At 44.5% G+C, this 17,853-nt stretch overlaps 1 protein-coding gene across 1 annotated transcript in view; it reads right to left on the bottom strand.

Moving 5' to 3' along the window:
• Positions 1-16,077, bottom strand: part of CAPN6 (calpain 6) — a 40,484-nt gene extending 24,407 nt beyond the window's left edge. Inside the window, exons 1-2 of the mRNA XM_082289341.1 lie at positions 15,989-16,077; positions 15,005-15,177 (exon numbers count right to left, since the gene is read on the bottom strand). Coding sequence (XP_082145467.1) covers positions 15,005-15,169 — 165 coding nt within the window. The 5' untranslated portion in view covers positions 15,170-15,177; positions 15,989-16,077. The remainder of the gene's footprint in view (positions 1-15,004; positions 15,178-15,988) is intronic.
• Between the last annotated feature and the right edge of the window lie 1,776 nt (positions 16,078-17,853).

Here is a 17,853-nt window from a genome sequence, read left to right as displayed (position 1 = left end):
TATTCCCAGGTCAGTACTCCTGACTGTCCAGCTCTGGTTGATGAGGAAAATATTTCCTTTGCCTGATAATGAGCATCATTTTGGCTCAAGGGCCATGATCTTGTCCAGTCTGACCTTCTGCTGTGTCTCAGGGGGCTGGCAATGATGCAGCTGGAATTCTCCATCACTCCATTATAAGGAAGGGAATTTGCTGTTTACAAAAGAGTATCAGGCAGATTTCAGCAAAGTCACATTTATTTTCTTTATTACACTGAATATTTTGTGGCAAAAACTAAAGTCAAGTCATACAAACGTTGTCTGGAGTGAAAATTCAGATTAGTCTGGGAGATGATTTGTTTTTCCTGCAAAGGAGATGTTTCTCCCTTGCCCAGTGGCAATGCACAGACTTTAAAGGTTAAAAAGCGTAAGTCTAAACACCACATTAAAGAGAATAAACCCCTTTAGCAACAAGTTCCTCCTTTCCACATCCCTTTTCCAGCAGGGTTTGCTTTCAGCCTAGATTCCAGTACCTACTAATCATGGCATTTCTCTCAGACACCTTCTTGAGGATAAAAATCCTTTATCCTCTTCTCCCAGACTCCTCATCTCTTTCAGACAGCACCTTGAGGTGTTCTCCCACTTATTTGCTTCAAGCAAAAAGATGTTAATGCCTGGGATAACAGTTCAAGGTGTAGCCAGTGACACCTTCCAGACACACTTTTGGGGTTGTGATCCAGCCCACACCATTCAGGACCAGATGTTTGCTTCTTAACATAAAAAGAGGAACTGTAAAATGACATAAAGCCCTGAACATAAGACACAAGCTTCCTGGACTGTTAGATGAGTTGAGCTATATCAAATTTTGGATTTTGAATTGGTTTCTAATAGAAATTTTATTCTAGCCAGCACAACACAGTTTTGCTGAGCCTATGAAGGTCAGAGTCTATGGGAGGGTCTCTGTCCCAATATGACACATATCAGACTTAAAATTCTACTCTGGACACCCTTTCTGGCAAAGATCAGCCTTAGATGTAAACCAGAGTATTTGTCTTTCAGGAACACAGGGAGTTCCAATTCTAAGCTATCAAAATACTGCCTCAAAAGCGCCACAGCAGCATTCATTTTACTCCTGAATACTGAAAGCACTTTTCTGACTCAGCCAAATCAGTGTGTCATCTTCACAGTAACCACCAGGAAGGATTTTATTTACACATCTTGAAAACAAACAGCAGCTTCTATCTCTAAAACATCTTCTTAGACCTTGCCTTGGGAAGATTTTCATTTAGCAAAAAAGTTATCAGCATGTGAGTCTCTTCAGTTTCGAGTGGTGACACTGAAAAACCCACACCAGTGACTTCCAAAGTAAGATTATTAAGCAAAATCACCGTTGTTGTATCTGCCAGGCAATCAAGCACATGCTTCTCCCTCCATGTAGGTTCTTTTGTCTTGCACAGATGGCTATTAGAGGACTAAAATGAATTAAATATGTTTGGATAAGGCGCTATTATACAAAGTGATCTTGAGGATTTCTTCTTTCCAGCCTCAAGAGAATTTCCAGGATAAACCAGTCTGAATATGCTTTAATGTTTTTACAACCTTTGCATGTCACTTTGGATATTATTATTATTGTGCAACTTAAATGCCCAAACCATTGAAAAGTCAGAGGAACCTGGCTGCTTAAGGACTTGTGAAAATGTGGAGCTCTACCACTGTTTGAATATTCAATAAGATTCCTAGCACCATTAGTGATAATTAATTTTGGATTCTCTTCTGCTTCAACCCAAAACAAAGACTAGAGCAGATTCAGACACATCCATGGGCAAGAGCCTTTGGCTGCCTGGGAGGACTCAGCCTGTCAGGCTGTAGTCAGAATATTTACTTGGTCATGATTTTATCCCAGTTGAAGCACAGTGAGTTTCAACTTCGTGATTAAATTGTTCAGACATTTAAGAGACTCCTTGCTTGCAAAGACATAGTAGGAAACTTTTTTTCTTATTTATACCATGCTGTTTCTTTCTGTAGCTCTTGAGCTTATTTTTGATTTTCCCAATATGATCTAAATACTCTGATTTGAATTCACCACTTCATTTCAGACAAATTCCTTTGTTAAACACTAACATCAGTGCCATCACTGAGAAATTACCCTTCTGATTTACCAGCTTAGAAATCTGGGGAATCCAAATAATCTCCCTGTTATCTTTTGCAATGACTACTGGCATCCACAGGAATATTCACCCTGTTATCTTCCATGCTCAAAACCCCCAAACTGTTGCCAGATGCTAAAAGCAGACTTCATGGCTTGTAGTAATCATAGCAGAGCCACAGAAGTGCCACACAAAGAAATGCAAACATAATTTAAAAAAAAAAAAGCATAGATGATTTAACAACATTAATCCCTTTATCAGTAGTTAATCGAATAATTTCCCCATTGAAAAAAATATTAGATACATAGATTTTGATTCATATATAGAATATTTTTAAATGACTTAACTAGAAAGTCCATCTTCCCTAAATGTGTATTGTAAATGCAAATATGCACCACCAATCACAAGATGGAACTAACAAAAATAGCCTTAATGAAAAATTGAAGTGTAGAAGAGCTTCTGTGTCCAACTGAAGACTTCACAATGAAATTAGGACAATCCTAAACTAATGGTACAGTCACTAAAAGATTTTTCCATTCCTCTTTTCAGAAAACCCGGTATGAGACCTCATACCAGTCTCACAACACTTCCCAGATAACACAAAGTGTTTGATTTGGAGTTACAGGTTTGAAGCTACACTCTTGGTAAAACAAAAGGGATTCAGACCTCCAGTTCCTGTCATGCTTTCAAATCACCACAAAATTTCCTTTAAAGATGAAAGTGCTCTATGAATATTTAGGAATTGCTGTGAGAACTTCATCATCTTTATTTAATCAGGGACTAACAGCTAAAGTCAAATCAGTGAAAAACCTAGAGAAACATTTCTTAACTCTCAAAAGACTTCTCCTCAAGGAGAAGGGCCTGTTTCTAATAATGTTGAGGTTTGCCAGTGCTGCTTTTCCCTTGTCTTACAACACAAGCATTTACAGTTCAGCCATTATGCTCATCAGAGGGATGTTCATTCTTAATTTTTTGCACATTTTGGAATGTCTGCTGAAGCAGCTTAACCTGCTCTCCCTGTGTCTTCCAAGCACAGCCTCCCCCCTCCCCGAGTGCTACAGATTTCACTCCATCCACATGCAGAGCTGCAGGGCAGATTCTGAGCTGTAAATCATCATCACTTTAGCTAAAGCAAGGGCTGATGTTGCTTTAAACAAGCAGAGGTGCAAGTCCCCTCAATCCACCTCTGTCCACAGGCTGATGCAGCTTTGGTTTGGCTCACGAGACGTTCATCATGCTTTTAGGGAAATGAATGTGCTCGTTAAGACCAGGAATGAGAAATGCCATGGCTGGATTACATCTGAAATATTTGGATTACATTTGAGTTATTCCTCTTACAGTCCAGACACCAGCTGTTTTACCAGTTAGATCATGTGCCCAAATGTGAAAAGCAGCTTTTAGGCAGCTATCACTTCTGAGGAGTTTTATTCGTGGAGAGCAGTCAGTGAGTGAAGGATGAGGGAGGAGAGGCCAGAGGATGAGGTACTGCATTCACATCTCCATTTAGGGAGGAAAATCAGATGTCCAAGGCTTAAATGCCCTTTATCTGGGGGGGAAGAGGAAACAGGCAGCAGTGATCATGCACAGCAAATGCAGCTCTGCACAAAATCTTTGCAAATGGATTATCTATAGGGTTATCCTACTGACCCAGGGAGAGCAAATCCCTGAATTTTTGCCTTTTATCAGTTCTGCAAGTGCTTCCACCAGCAGTAAACTCACAGCAGCAATAAAACTCCAAACTTGCAGACCAAAGCTCAGCCCACAGGTGGATCATTGCTAAATGAGATTTAATTTCTTGCTCATCATCACAGGAAGGGAGATTTAGTACAGTCTTAGGAAAAAAACCAACCCTATTTTGATAATTATTCACTGTATCAGACTAGAAAGTGCTGTCTCCAGGCAAAACTCAGACCTCAATGAGCTTTATACAGCACAGACACTTTATTAACCAGATCTCAGCGAGCCACTTGTCCACCTCCCAAGCTCAGGAAGGGTCACTGGAGCAGGAAGTGCCCAGATGGCTTCTGGACAGCTCCAGACCCAGATTCCATTTCCTGATGCTCAGGAGAAGGTCAAGGTGGCCTCTGCCACCGGCAGCACTGGCCAAAGTTCAGTGCATGAAAACCAGAAGGTAACACTTACTCTTAAAAAAATGTGTATTTCTCCTGAGGAAGGACATTTTATTTCCTGAAAGCTGGAAAATGTGTAAATTCAAAATGTTTTAGCCTTTGTGATTAAGTTAGAAACAATGCCACATACAGGCAAGACAATTCTAAAAGGTTCTTTCAGCTGTGAAGGATTTTTAAAAGCTTCTTTTCAGCCAAGAAAACATACATATTTATTTAATCTTTAAACGGAATTAATCTTGAAGGAAACATGCATTTAGATCACAGGGACACAGCATGAAATTCAAACAAATTACTCTGCAAATCTAAGACAGAATGGCTTACTAAACCTCAAATTCCAGGACTCTGCTCATCCCAAATACCCTTTTAAATATGGAAATAATATGAGAAAAGCACGAAGCTCTTCACACAGAAAGCATTTTTTGGATGTGGATGCTTTCCACTCTAGCTGAAGAGTGTTGACAGAACAATACCTCAATTTCCTTTGCAACTGGCACGTTTAGGCTGTAATTTTTCCTTCAGAGAAGTCAGACATTTAATTCTCTTGGAAGACTACATCAATGAACTAACAATTACTGTAAGGAGACTTATGCTGGCTGGGGATATGATCCTCAGGCTTTTTGTTTTACAGTCTCAAAATAAATTTTACCATGTCATTCTTACCATCACCACATCGCCTCAGGACAAACAGAAGCTGTTTGAGAAACCAATTTTCATCTAATGACAACTGAACCAGCTAAATAAAACCTGACATTTTAAACTTTAAAGAAACATTCAGAGCCTTGGAATTGTAATGTTTATGTTCTAGAAATGACACTGAGGTCGTTTAATATTCCTTTTCTTTACAGGAAACAACCATAACAACATAAGAAAGCCTTCATCCTATCTGAGGGAGGGAAATATCAACTGGAAAAAGTGCCAAGAGAGATGATAACAAAATACCAGCATCTGGAGAGCTGTGTGCTTGGCAAGCATGCATGTCATTTACAAATGTTTGCCTTTAATTATATTCCTGGAAGACTTGGGTGAATAATACCACTGAGCAAGTTGCCACTTTCCAAACCCTGCCACTTCATCCTATGGAAATAAATGCAGCCCTCATGGAAGGGTGAGTGTATCCAAGGGTATCACCACAAAAAATGGGAACTCGTGCCTCACACTGCCCTGGTACCTGCCAGATGAGGGGGGAAGGATGCCAGGATATCCACTGCACCCCCAGCTCCTCTGAAAGCTGCTGGAGTGGGGAGGGCAGGGATGCTGCCAGGAGCCACTGTGGGGTTTTGCTTCCTGTCATGACACAGCCAGCAAAGAAAGGCACAACTAAAACCAAAGAATTTTCTGAGGTGACCCCAGAAACAAGATTGAGCCATCAAATTGATGTCATACGGGGCCCACTCAGTCACCAGACTGTACTGGAGAGGTCAGACCTGAAGGCTTTATAGTTCCTTGCTCATCTCTTCTTCTGGCCAAGCCCCATCTTAGCAAGACCTTCCAGGCAAAATAAAAATAAAATAATAGAATTCACAGAATAAGGGTGAGCAACAGCTCGATTCTGGGAACATTTGGGCAATTCCAAGAAGAAACATGTCACAACTTCCCCAGCTGAAATCATTAAGGACAAAATATTATGGGAGGAATGTTTTATCCAGTCAGAAACCAAGCTGGAAACGTGCCAAGCGATGTTTTCATGATGCCTCCCATACTCAGCCTGTTGGGGGACAGACGAGGTGACAAACAGAGCACAGTGACATTCCCAAAGCTTTGAAAGGGGCCAGGGACCAAAACCCCTGATATTAATATTGAGGTGTACCAGCTTATACCACTGGTGGGAATAAAAGTGAGTTAAACTATGTTTATAAGTGTCTATTGTTCAGTAAAGGATGCTTTCTTAAAATAACATCCTCAAGAGAACAAAACAGTATCTGTTTCAGTCTCAATAGAGCTTCATAAATTACACACCCATCTCAGAAAAAGTGAGGCCCTCCCAAGTCCTGGAGCACTGTGTTCTCCCACATTTTCCTTTTCCAAATGAACACACAAGGTCTCTGCAGGGTGAAGCACTCGGCCAGAGCTGGGCATCACCTGCAGAAAGGTGAGGAGAGACACAAAATCCTAGAACAACATGGAACTCCTGATCCTGTTTCTGTAGGACCTTCACAGACACAGAAACAGAGCTTCTTGGAGCTTCTTGTTTAGAGCCACAGCACACTGTGCTCACCTCAGCCTGGATGTGGCCTGCAGACTGTGGCCCAGGAATATGGGACATGGACAAGGGTCACACAGCTGGACATGACCCCCCCAGAGTGGAATCCCAGCCCCTGCCAGCAATAACTGCTGGGAGGGATTCAGGGAATTAAGAGATCCTTCCCTGTTTGTTTGGCTGTGTGAGAGGAGTCCTGGGGCACCACACACAGCTCTGCTCCACTTCCTGGCTCCAGGAACAAAACAGCTGGGAAAGGAAGTGCTTAACAACACATCTGCACCAACCCTCTGTGTCTGGTGACTGCTCTGTCCAGTGACTTCTCCTTGGACCCACCCTCTTTCCCATCCCTACTCTTAGCACAGAAAGAATTTTTAAATTCCCCTTATAGAGCTACCACCACTCAAATCCTACAGCACAGATTCTGGGTCTCTGCCTGCCTTCCAAATGCCACAGAGTTGCCCTGGGGTGACAATGCAAGTCCAAAGTGCTGCTTCACCCTTCTTGCCACTGCAGCATCCTGCTTCCCAAGTCCCTGCCCCATGTCATGGGCACACATCCATGTGCATATATCCATTTAAACACATCCTTGCCTGCCTGCTCTGGGTTCATGCCCTCACAGCCCATCATACAGGCTTCATATTTGTGTTAGAAATTGGGTTGGTCTCATCACAGACAGAAATGCTGTTGCAAATGAGTCAAGATTTCAGCTTGCTGGGGGTTTACATTGGAGAAATTGATCATTGTATGTGAAGTTTATATTGTTCAATTTAAAATTCTCTTTTAGGCAAAATGCAATCCAATACGAAATATCTGCTGTTAACAGGATTCTCTCAGGGTCCAATGCACAGCAAATTTCCAGAGACGAGCCTGTTAATTACTACTTTGAGGCTTTGGTGACAAAGGTTGCTTGAGAATATGAATAGGCCAAACCTGCAGACAAAGTCAACACACATTTTCCAGTTTGTCTGGTGATAGCAGAACACCTGCAGGAGCTGAGGCAGGGCTTGCAGCAGAGATGTCACTGCCACTGGGAAAGGATCAGTGTCATATTGAACATGAATTAGCACAGTGGCCATGCTCTGGGCATTTAAACCCTCCCATCCCCTTTTCCTGGCACCAACATAACATTTCCTCAAGGGATTATTATATATTTTTATTATGTTCAACAAGGTATGTCTTGTGGCAGCTGTCTCTTCTGCTGTGGCAACAAAGGCCCTTCCCTTTGCACTACAGGTGTTGGCTCCATAAGAGATTAGCTAACAAGAACACATGAATAACAATGTTATGCTGGAACTCAGGAGACTCCTTTGGAGTCTCTGTGGTTCCTCAGGAGGCTGCTCTCAGATGTTGTGAGCTGTCAAGCACGTTTTACATGCCTAACGTAACAAAAATCCTCCTGTTTGGTTCTTCCTTTTCCAGCCAGCTGTGAAAAAAAAGCCCAAATGAACCTCCCAGTTGTGAAACACACAAACACACGCCCCAAAAACCCCACCTTTGCTACTTCTTGGCCAAGCAAGGGCAAGGGACTGGATGAAAACAGCTGTCTGGAGCTCCCTACCTTCACCTGCCAGGCTGCTAGAAGGTGTCACATTCTCTTTTCAGAATACGTTCAGTGAAAAAAAATAAAACAACCTCAAAACCTTAGGAGAAAATAATAATGGGAGAAGGAAAACAACAAAACAAAGCCCACAATGTTTTCAGTGAAGTGTTTGGCTGGACACCATCAGAACATGCTGTTCCAAGTACCTTAAAAGACCAACAAGGGAAGGCTCTTTAGAGCTGAAAAATGTTTCCTTGCCTCCAAGAAATATTTCAGCTTTATTAGCATATTTGGGGAAAAGTTGCAACATTAAAATTAAAGCCAAGAAGTATTTTAACCCAGTACTTACCCCCCGCAAAAAAAGCTGTCATTCCTCCCCTCCGTTTTTACAAAATGTGTGCACTCCTCAAAAAGACCAATTGCTTAGAACAGCCAGGACTATCATTAATTTCAAAATGATTACATGATCATATTAGGGTAGCAGTAAAAGTGACAATGTTATTCTATCGTGATGTCTTCTATGGGAACTTCCATTCCTGGTTGGCAAAATGAGAATTCCAGTTCCAATGGGTTCCAGTTACCTTTTTGATCTCTGATCAGCACATCTAGTTGAGTTATTAGCACTCTTATTTAGATTACATTTAGATTTCAACATCCCCTCCAAAATCCTGGCAGCTAAGTGCTTTAGAAAGTTTTGAATTTCAATGAATTCCCATGTGTCTCATGCACCAAATCACAGCTGACCTCCTCTGTCTCATCACACCAGGGAAAACCAGGTGGCCACCACTTCCCTTGAAAATGACATTACATTTCCAGCTGCTGGAGAAAATGATCCAAATCAGCCGATTTCACCAAATAAGACAACAAGAAAGCAGACTCTGAATCCAGCCGATCCAGAATTACAGCCACACAGGAAAGGTAAGGCTTGTTTTGACCTGGATTTGAAAGACCTTGCCCTCCACTTTTGGACTCGTCCCTGGGATCTTTGTAAAGCCTACATTTCCAGCCTGTGGATCACCAGGATGCAAGAACAGCAATAGCTGTACAGACGATCACTGACTCCACTAAACCCACCCTCATTAAACAAACAAAGCTCTCAAGGCAGATTTTTAGTCTCTCCAACAACAAAAAAAAAACCAAAAACCCAAGGTCCAGAAGCCAAGTGCCAGCACTAATTTTACCCTTAAAGAAACCCAGAGCACGATGAAACCCTACCTACCCCGGGATCTCAGACGGGGGGGGGGCAGCTCATTGTTCTACCCATAACGTGCACCCATCACCCTCCCGGCTCAAAATTAATTCCAACAACGTGAAGACAATTCCACTTAATTGCAACGGCATCATCTCCTGCAGGATGCCGCTGCCCCTCCTGCCGTTTGAATGTGCAGTTGCCAGGGCAACCCGTGTGAGGAGCATGCTTTTGTGCTGCCACTTGCATCCTCGGGAGCCGTGCCAACATCGCAGCTCCGGCAGCTGGGATGGATTTAACGCCTTCCTCCCCGGGAGCCGCGTGTCCTTCCTCCCATCGCAGCGAGCAGCCAGCCCTTGGCAAGCAGCTCCTCCTGCTCTGCAGATCGGCACCTGCACGAGAGGGACAGATGGCTGCAGCTCAGCTCGACAGCACTGAGCACGCAGGGTGCTGGAACAGCTCCCCTCAAACGTGCAGCAATGCCAGGCTCCATTTGCAGGAGGTTTGGGGTACACGGTTCGTCCTTAACGAGGAAAGAAAAGATCCTTCACCATCATTTACGGATTTTCTTCTTCTGGTGGTTTCCCAGCTGCCTGTTGTTGTCCCCTCACCCACCCTCTCCACGCTAACATCACGTCTGGAGGGCTACATGGTCCCTGCCTCCATGGTCCCTGCCTCCACAATTTTAACCTTAAAACCACGATTAATGTGTACAGAAACCTCCCCATCAATCTCTCTGATTATCTTCCAGGGCAGACTGCTTCCCAGAGGTTAGCTCTTAATAGCTCTCCTATTTCTTTAAGATGAAGGGTTTAAACTTAGGTCAGAGCCTACTTTGCCTATGACCTTTTATACAACTTTTGAGCCTGCAAGGCTTAAGCCCTTCTATAAAAATTAAGGTGCACTGCAATCATTCTCTTTATATACACACACATGCAGTTAACAAAGAAATATCTGACTTAAAACTTTGCCACAGGTAATGAGCTGTAGCTGAAGGTCACAAGCTAAATCTGCTTTTAACGGCAAGGAGAAGAACTATATGCAACAATGGCAAACAGCCTCCCTGCCACTGCACTCGTGTAATCACAGCTAATTACAGCATACAAAAGGGCCTGTTAAAATGATCACCAGTGTCATCTAGGAAGTCCTAAAATCCTCCAGTAGCCCTGTACAGCTGCACTCAGGGAGTGAATGTCTGAAAGTCACCCACTGAAGGATGTTGGAGCATGTGGAGGACAACATCCATGGTGTTGAGATCCAGGATGTGACAAACACATAAGGAAAAAAAGCCACTTAGGACTGATTTCCTCTTAGTGCAAGGCTGAGTCTTTCACAGCCCTTTTCTGCTACCAACAGGGCCCAGAGAAGCACAGCAAACAAACAAACTGCAAGACACTGGCTCACACAGCCTACAACCTGAAACCACCTTTGTGTCCCCAGCTTTGCTTGAGGCACAGAAAAGGATTTGTGAGCTCCTTCAAAGCTCAGCAGAGGCTCAGCACCACTCTTTGAAACACATTTCCTCACCTCCCAGATGCCATATGTGCCATTATTTTCAGTGCAAACACAAATGTCACAGCACACAGAGCTTTGCAACTTGTGTTTACCTACGCTTGAACAAGAGTCAATAACCACCAACAGCAGAGAAATGTGAACAATTCTGGGATAGGCAGGGAAACAAGCCTAAACTTCAGCTGTTTCAGTACATTTAGCCTTTGCAGAATAAGTAATTTTTTCAAGAAAACAATAATTAAATCCTGCAAAGTTTGAGGGGTGACGAGGGGATGTGGGGAGGGACCCCTCTTCTGACTGAGCAAGAACATGGCTGCCATCCCATATTTTTAACTGGAAAAAAGTGGCTGAAGGAATTAAAAAGGCACATTCAGATCTGAAAAAGTGATCACTGAACCAAGAGCCACACTCCAGCAGGGAGCTGGGAGCATGGAGAGGGGAGCTGGGAGCATGGAGAGGGGAGCTGGGAGCATGGAGAGGGGATCTGGCAAACCATGCAAGTGTCACTGTTCACAGGGGCTGTTACAATCCCATCGCTTCGCCACACTGAAGGCAGCAGTGCAGCTACACTGAGTGCACATCACTGCCATGCCAGCTGATGGTATTCCCCTTTCATGTCCACTCTCCTGCAGCTCTGGACTCCCCCCAGGCCCCATCCTGGCAGATATCCCAGGGTGTGATAAGCTGTCACTCCACTCCATGCCCCAAAACCGCTCTTGCAGTGGTAGCGCAACTGCTCAAAGCCTGACGCAGTGCCAGGACACCTCCCTCTCCTGCAGGCACCACTGGGCTCCACATGAGTCCCAAACATAAGCAGATGTCTCTGGTCTTGTTCAGACTGGAAAACAGGGTTAGACTGCAGTGACACAGCTACAGAGGAGACAGAGGAATTAACTGATGAACAGCATTGCATCTGAGGGACGTTTAACCCAAGCGTGCTTACAGCCAAGTCTTTCATGACCCTCATTCCATGAAATTTATGAAAACTGGGTTACTGTTAAATATTCTGGAGGACACCGAGACCACAAGTCCTGCCACTGGTGAATAAAGAACATTAATGCAAAATCTCTAAAGCTCAACCAGAATAAGTGCCCACGCAGGAACTTGCCCCAAGCTTCCTCTGCCTTCCAAATGAGAGCAAAATCTTAAACAGGTAGCAAGGTAGGGGAGGGTTTAGGGTTCAAATCAGCACTTTTAAATGGGAAGATGTTTCAGCTCCTGAGACAGCAAATCGTTTTCCACCAGTTAGAAGCAAACAAAAGCTGGTGCTGCCTCCAGTAAACACGTGAAGGTGCAGAAGTCAGAACTCCTGAATTCTCTGGCACCTCGGTCCTGGATAAATCACCAACCTGCTCATCCCACACTCCCCAGTTTGGGAAGTGGGGAGACACTTGTCCTGTTTATTCCTAGAACTGTATCATCCCAGAACACAACAGTGCCTTATTTCCTGGACTTTTCAACTGCATGAAATTTTCCAGCCCTGAAAATGCTGGAAAACTGGTGAGAAGGGTGGAGAATGGGGCCCATGGCATGCAGCGTTTCTAGGAAAAAGGGCACTGGGCTGTGCACATGCAACTCTCCACCTTCAGCCAGGTATCTGACCTTTGGAGTTAATGGGAATTTAATCAAGCAGAGCAACGTCCCTCCTGTGGGCTGGGACACAGGAGGGGTTTCTTGGGAAGCAGTTCAGCAGCCCTGTCTCATGGTGTCTTCCTGAACACAAAGCAGCTCTGTCTTCCCAGAACATGAGGGTGCAATCACAGCCCTTTCATAAGGAGAAGATGCAGATCAAAGCAGAATCAGGGCTCATAAAACCCAGGGTCAAGCGGGGAAACCAGGAAAGCAGACAATAAGAGCCTCGTTCTGTCAGATCAGACTATTTTCCTTGATGAAGAACTAAAGAATGCTGTTTATCTCTGAAGCAAGCTTACCCACTCTTTCCTCACATGCCTGCCTGCCCTGCTTGGGGGACCTCTGCTGTTCGTTTAACACTGACAAAGATGTCCTTGAGATTCCATCCTTTTTGCGAGGTCAGTGAAAACGTTCACACAAACCCGAGGTTTAGTTAAAAATAAGACAAAGTATCCATTCAGCAGTGATGGTCGTTCCTGGGTGTTTTCAGCCCATGCTGAGCAGGACCACCACAGAGAGGCAGTGTTTGCCTCGGAAAGGAGTTAACCAGGACAGGTGGCCCAGGACATCCCAGACAGAGCCAGGCCAGAGGCTTCTCCTGCCTCTTGGCAGGACACAGCTGCCCCCAGCCCCACTTCAGCCTGGCAGAGGGGGCAAACTCCAGGGAAATCACAGGAAAAGAGCAGGATGGGCTCTGATGCTAATATCAGTGGGCAGAAAGAATGTCCACTAACAGGAGGGAACCTTTCTACTCTTTTTCCAACAAACCAGAAGGTTTTTCCCCACAGAAAACCTCCCCAGGAGGCTTCCTGCCTGAGCTGAAGGACTCTGGAAGGTGCTGCACCTTTGAAAAGGTGGTGCTGAGCCCAGTTGTTATTGTACAGGTTTATCTCAGAGGAACTGGGGTATTAGCAGAGCCCAATGTTCAGAAAGACCAGCAAAAACACATATCAGGGAAGGTTTAGATTAAATATAAGGAAAAATTTCTTTACCAAAAGGGTTGTCAAGCACTGGAACAGGCTGCCCAGGGAAGCGGTTTTAAATACCTGAAGATATTCAGAAGATGTGTAGATCTGGTGCTCGGGACATAGTTTAGTAGTGGTCTCAGCAGTGTCAGGGTAAGGGTTGGACTCAATGACCTTAGAAGCCTTTTTCAACCTAGAAGGTTCTATGGTTCTGTGTTGTTGGCATCAACACCTGAACTCACCCTCTGAACTTCTCAATAGCAGAGGCCAGGCACTGGTGGGATATGGTTCAACATCTCAGGCGTGTCAGGTGAATCTGTGCATGGTTTTATGATGAATGAGAATGAAATTAATGTGAAGAGAACATTAATTAATATGAGAGGTTTCCTACATTAACGTCATGTTTAATGTGGGTAATAACTGAATGCAATGCTCATCACTGACCTACAGTTAGACTTCAAACCACTGACCACCACCTTGAACAAACTCATACACACAAGAATGGCCCAAAATGGCATCCTTGGCTAGAGTTTAGCTCTTGCTTCACATCTCTTACAAAGAACAAACACTCTTCCTGACCTCACCGTGACTGGTTGCACAGCATTTCCCCTTCTAGGAGGGGATGAAAGACTCCAATAAACAGGAAAGCGCTCAGAAATGAAAATAAACCCACAGACTCTGGAATGTCTTCTTTTTCTTTCCTAAATTCATTCTCCCCATTCTTCAGTCTCATGTCTTACTTGGAAAACTGAAATGGGAAGCAGGAAAGCAACCCTTGGACTGCTCATTAAAATTCCAGTAGAGAAGCTGCTGTGAGGAATCAGCACCATCAGGAAAGAACAAGAAGCAGCAAAAGAGAGAAGCAGTCTCAGGCCATCCTGGCAAACACAGTCCAGCCATGGTCAGCCTCATCTGTTGTCCCCTGTCACAGAGGACAGAGAACAGCACCAGCTGCATATGAAGGACATCACATTGGCATCATGTTTTCTAAAGAAAGACACCCAAGTTTGTCCTTCCAGAAGATTAACTCTAATCCCAAAAGTAGACACGAGTGAAGTAAAGGAGAAATTCATCATGCTTAAGGGAAAAAATACTGCATGCATCTGGCTAGAGGCTTCCACTGTCCTCTCCATTACACTTGTGAGAGTAAGAGAACAGATGACACTGATAGAAAGCTGGACTGGGAATGGGTTTGTGTTCTTCTGAATTGTTTTCTTATGGCTGTGAACTGATTTTAAGATACATGTGAAGCATAAAACCTCAGAGCAAATCAACTAACAGACCCCATCTATAGGTAGTATTAATGATTTGAAATGCCTACTACGTTAGTCACAATTCAAAGCAAATGACATATTTGTTTTCCTGTTAAGATGCCAGTAAAAGTGGCAAATAGACACCAGCATTCTTGGTTGCTTACAGATAACAGCTGTTCTTTTGGCACAGAAAATCACTGGTGGGTAATTGAGGTTTTACACAAGTCAGAGGCAAAATCCACTGTGAATTCAGCATAGCCATGCAGAGACCAGAGATGGCATCAGCCAATAAAAGAAAACTCTCCACTCTCTCTGGGTAGAACCTGGGGCTAAGGCTTCAGCAAAACAAACTGAAACAGCTGAGGGAGAAGGTGGCAATTCACAACAGAACAGAGGTTTGCTGTGACACCTCTTGGTGGAAGTGTCTCTGCTGGAAGAGACAGCAGGAGTTCATCCATTACCTTTGGCCGCTTCCACTCCACTGTCCCTCTTGCTGCTGAGTCATAGTAAAGGGATTCATCCGAGGCTGGAAACTCGGGATCCTCAAAGAGCCGGCCCTGCTGGATGCACTGCCCCTTCAGCTCGTGGTACTTCTGATCTCGGAAGAGCTGCACTGATGAAGACATCTTCCTGTCTAGACAGGATCAATATTGGACAAGCTATGAAGGTTCTTGAAAGTCCATGGCTGATACCACTCCCTGGTCTTTAACAAGGGAGCATATAACTTGTTCTAAACGAGATTACTGATTTATTTAAAATAAAGCAAAACAACCCAGATTATAAATTAGATCATGTTAAAGACTAGGAAAGTATAAAACCCAAAAAGATCTTATATATAAGGATCATATTTTTGTCTGAACGGAATTCTTACCAGGAAAAAGCCCAGACCAGGCACAAACCCAACATTTTGCTTTGTCTAATTGATTGGAAAGGTAGCAGAGTGAGGCTTGGCTCTCAGTCTGCACCACATGTGAAGGGCTGGGCCATCTTTCTGTCCTACATTCTTCTTCTGGCCACTAAAGCTTGAACTATCCACTCCAAATCTTATGCCTAAAAAAACCAAAACCAGATTTCCACATTTCTCCATCTTAATTTAAGTGACAGTACTTTGGCTTGTACTATTGTCTTTGAACTTTATGGTACATTTCAGGAAACTGAATTCCCAGAAGGAGAAAATATTTGCAAATAATCGATGAGAATGAAAAGCATTAAAAAAAGCACAACAACAACAAAAAACCTACACAATGTGTTCTCAGACCTTAACTCCCAGAATCCTGGCTATCAGACTGTGGGTCGCACCCACAGAGCTCAAATAAATTGCTCTAAAACATTTTACGAATGAGAAATCAATTACAGAAATCACTCAGGACAGTTTGAAATCTGGAGGACATGAGGGATGCTACATCTGCTTCAGGAGAGGGAGTGGTGAGAGCATCTGAACTTACTCTGTTTGGAAAGTTCTTGTGTGTCAGCTCCTCTCCTCTTCCTTCTGGACACAGGTTAAAGTTAACAATGGATCTCCCCTTCCTTGCCTACAGCAATAAAGACAAATGCAAGTTGAATTAACCAACATCCTGCTCTGGAGCATGGCACCACATTGTCCTGGCAGCCACTTGCTGTGTCCAGCTGCAGTGAGCTCAGCTGGTGCTCCTTGAGCCACCTGCAGCATGAACTGGATGAGATTCCACGAATCTGCAGGAAGCTAAACCAAGCTTTTGCAGGTGTGCAAGTGAGCACAGCGAGAGAAAAACTGAAGAGTAATGAGGAACACTTGGAAATATCAAATTTATCATGGTCTTTGTTCTTGTGAGTGAAAACTGTTTGTGGATGCCCTCTCCCTGGAAGTGTCCAAGGCCAGGTTGGATGGAACCTGGAGTAACCTGGGATAGTGGAAGGTGTCCCTGCCCATGGCAGGGGGTGGGACTGGATGGGCTTTAAGGTCCCTCCCCACCAAAGCCATTCTGGGATTCTGTTACTTTCTGGTTACTTATCTCCCTCAAAAAAGAGTCACAAGGCCTCTCACTTGGCAGGTGGCCTCCCAAGACAGGGCAAATAGACTTGCTTCCCCCCACGAACCAGTTCTTCAAATTCAAGTGCAGAACAACTTGCCAATTTTACAGGGGTACCTCAGGGACCACAACAAAATAGTTTGACTAATTTGGGTGGGATATAGATTATTTCATGATAACTGGCATTCTTGATCATTAAAAATTCCCCATGAGCTATCTAACATTCTAAACCGAGTCTGTTTGTTTTTAAAATAGCCCCTGGGTGATGAGGGTTTTGTCACTGCCTAATTCATTGAGATAGGTCTTTCATGCCCTCATTCCCCTGCCCTTTCTCCCTTTCTATCTGCCAGACAGGAACGTGAGTCCTTCCAGGATTAACACTCCATTCCACAACAGCCTGGAATGTTCTGTGGCAACGCACAGATGATAAAAGTGCCTGCCTCACCCTGGGCTGCAGAGCAGTGCTCAACGAGGGGAACACCAACAAGGAGGAGGCTTCTCCTGCAGCTCTCTTATCCTGCCCCTCTCAAGGCTCCCTGTGACATCTGGAGTGCGTTTTAGGGGTTTCAGGCTCCCAGGGCTGCTCATCGTGGCTGCTGGATGTTTCACTCCCACCCAGGAGGCACTGAACTGAAGTCCAACCACCATCTGGAGAATCAGGAGGAACCCACATTCACAGGAACCCAAAGCTGCCCATTTTAAACGCATCAAAAGTATCTCTTTCTCATTGGAAAGCCCTCCATCGAGAATGTCAGTGCAGTTTCTACACAACAGCCTGCTGGTTTGAGAGCTGTTGATGGAGGAGCACAGCTGAGCCCTTCTCTCCTGGGGTGTTCACCTACCAGGACATGGCCTGAGGCAGACCTGGCTCCCATTGCAAGGTTTATTTTTGAAGCAGCTCCTGGTTTTTGACCCTCAGTTGATGACTGAAGTGCCCAAACTAAGAACCACACTCCTTCCTCCAGTCGGGACACGCAGCAGCAGAGCATCCCCTGCTCCAAACCCACAGCTTTACCCCGGTTCAGCTGGCACTCCAACCTTGCAGTGCTGAGGAAACACTGTGCAGGGCTTGGCAGCTGCCCTGCCAGGGCTCCCTGCTCTGCCGTGTGAAACAGAACGAGCTGTGCACTGTGGACAAAGAAACACAGTCCTAAAAATACTGCACCCCAGCTCACGGACACTCTGCCACTGTGCAGAGAGAAGGGACCACTCCAGGGGAGAAAGGAAGGGGGAAAAAGCCCTGACGAGCTCTACAGGTCACCCAATCCCCCATGGTCTCAGCAGAAGTACGGCAGGTCTCA

The sequence above is a fragment of the Coloeus monedula genome (genome assembly GCF_965178545.1).
Source record: "Coloeus monedula genome assembly, chromosome: 12".
NCBI lineage: Eukaryota > Metazoa > Chordata > Aves > Passeriformes > Corvidae > Coloeus > Coloeus monedula.
Note: the sequence above shows the minus strand (reverse complement) of the source record. Positions and strands in the feature narration are given on the sequence as shown.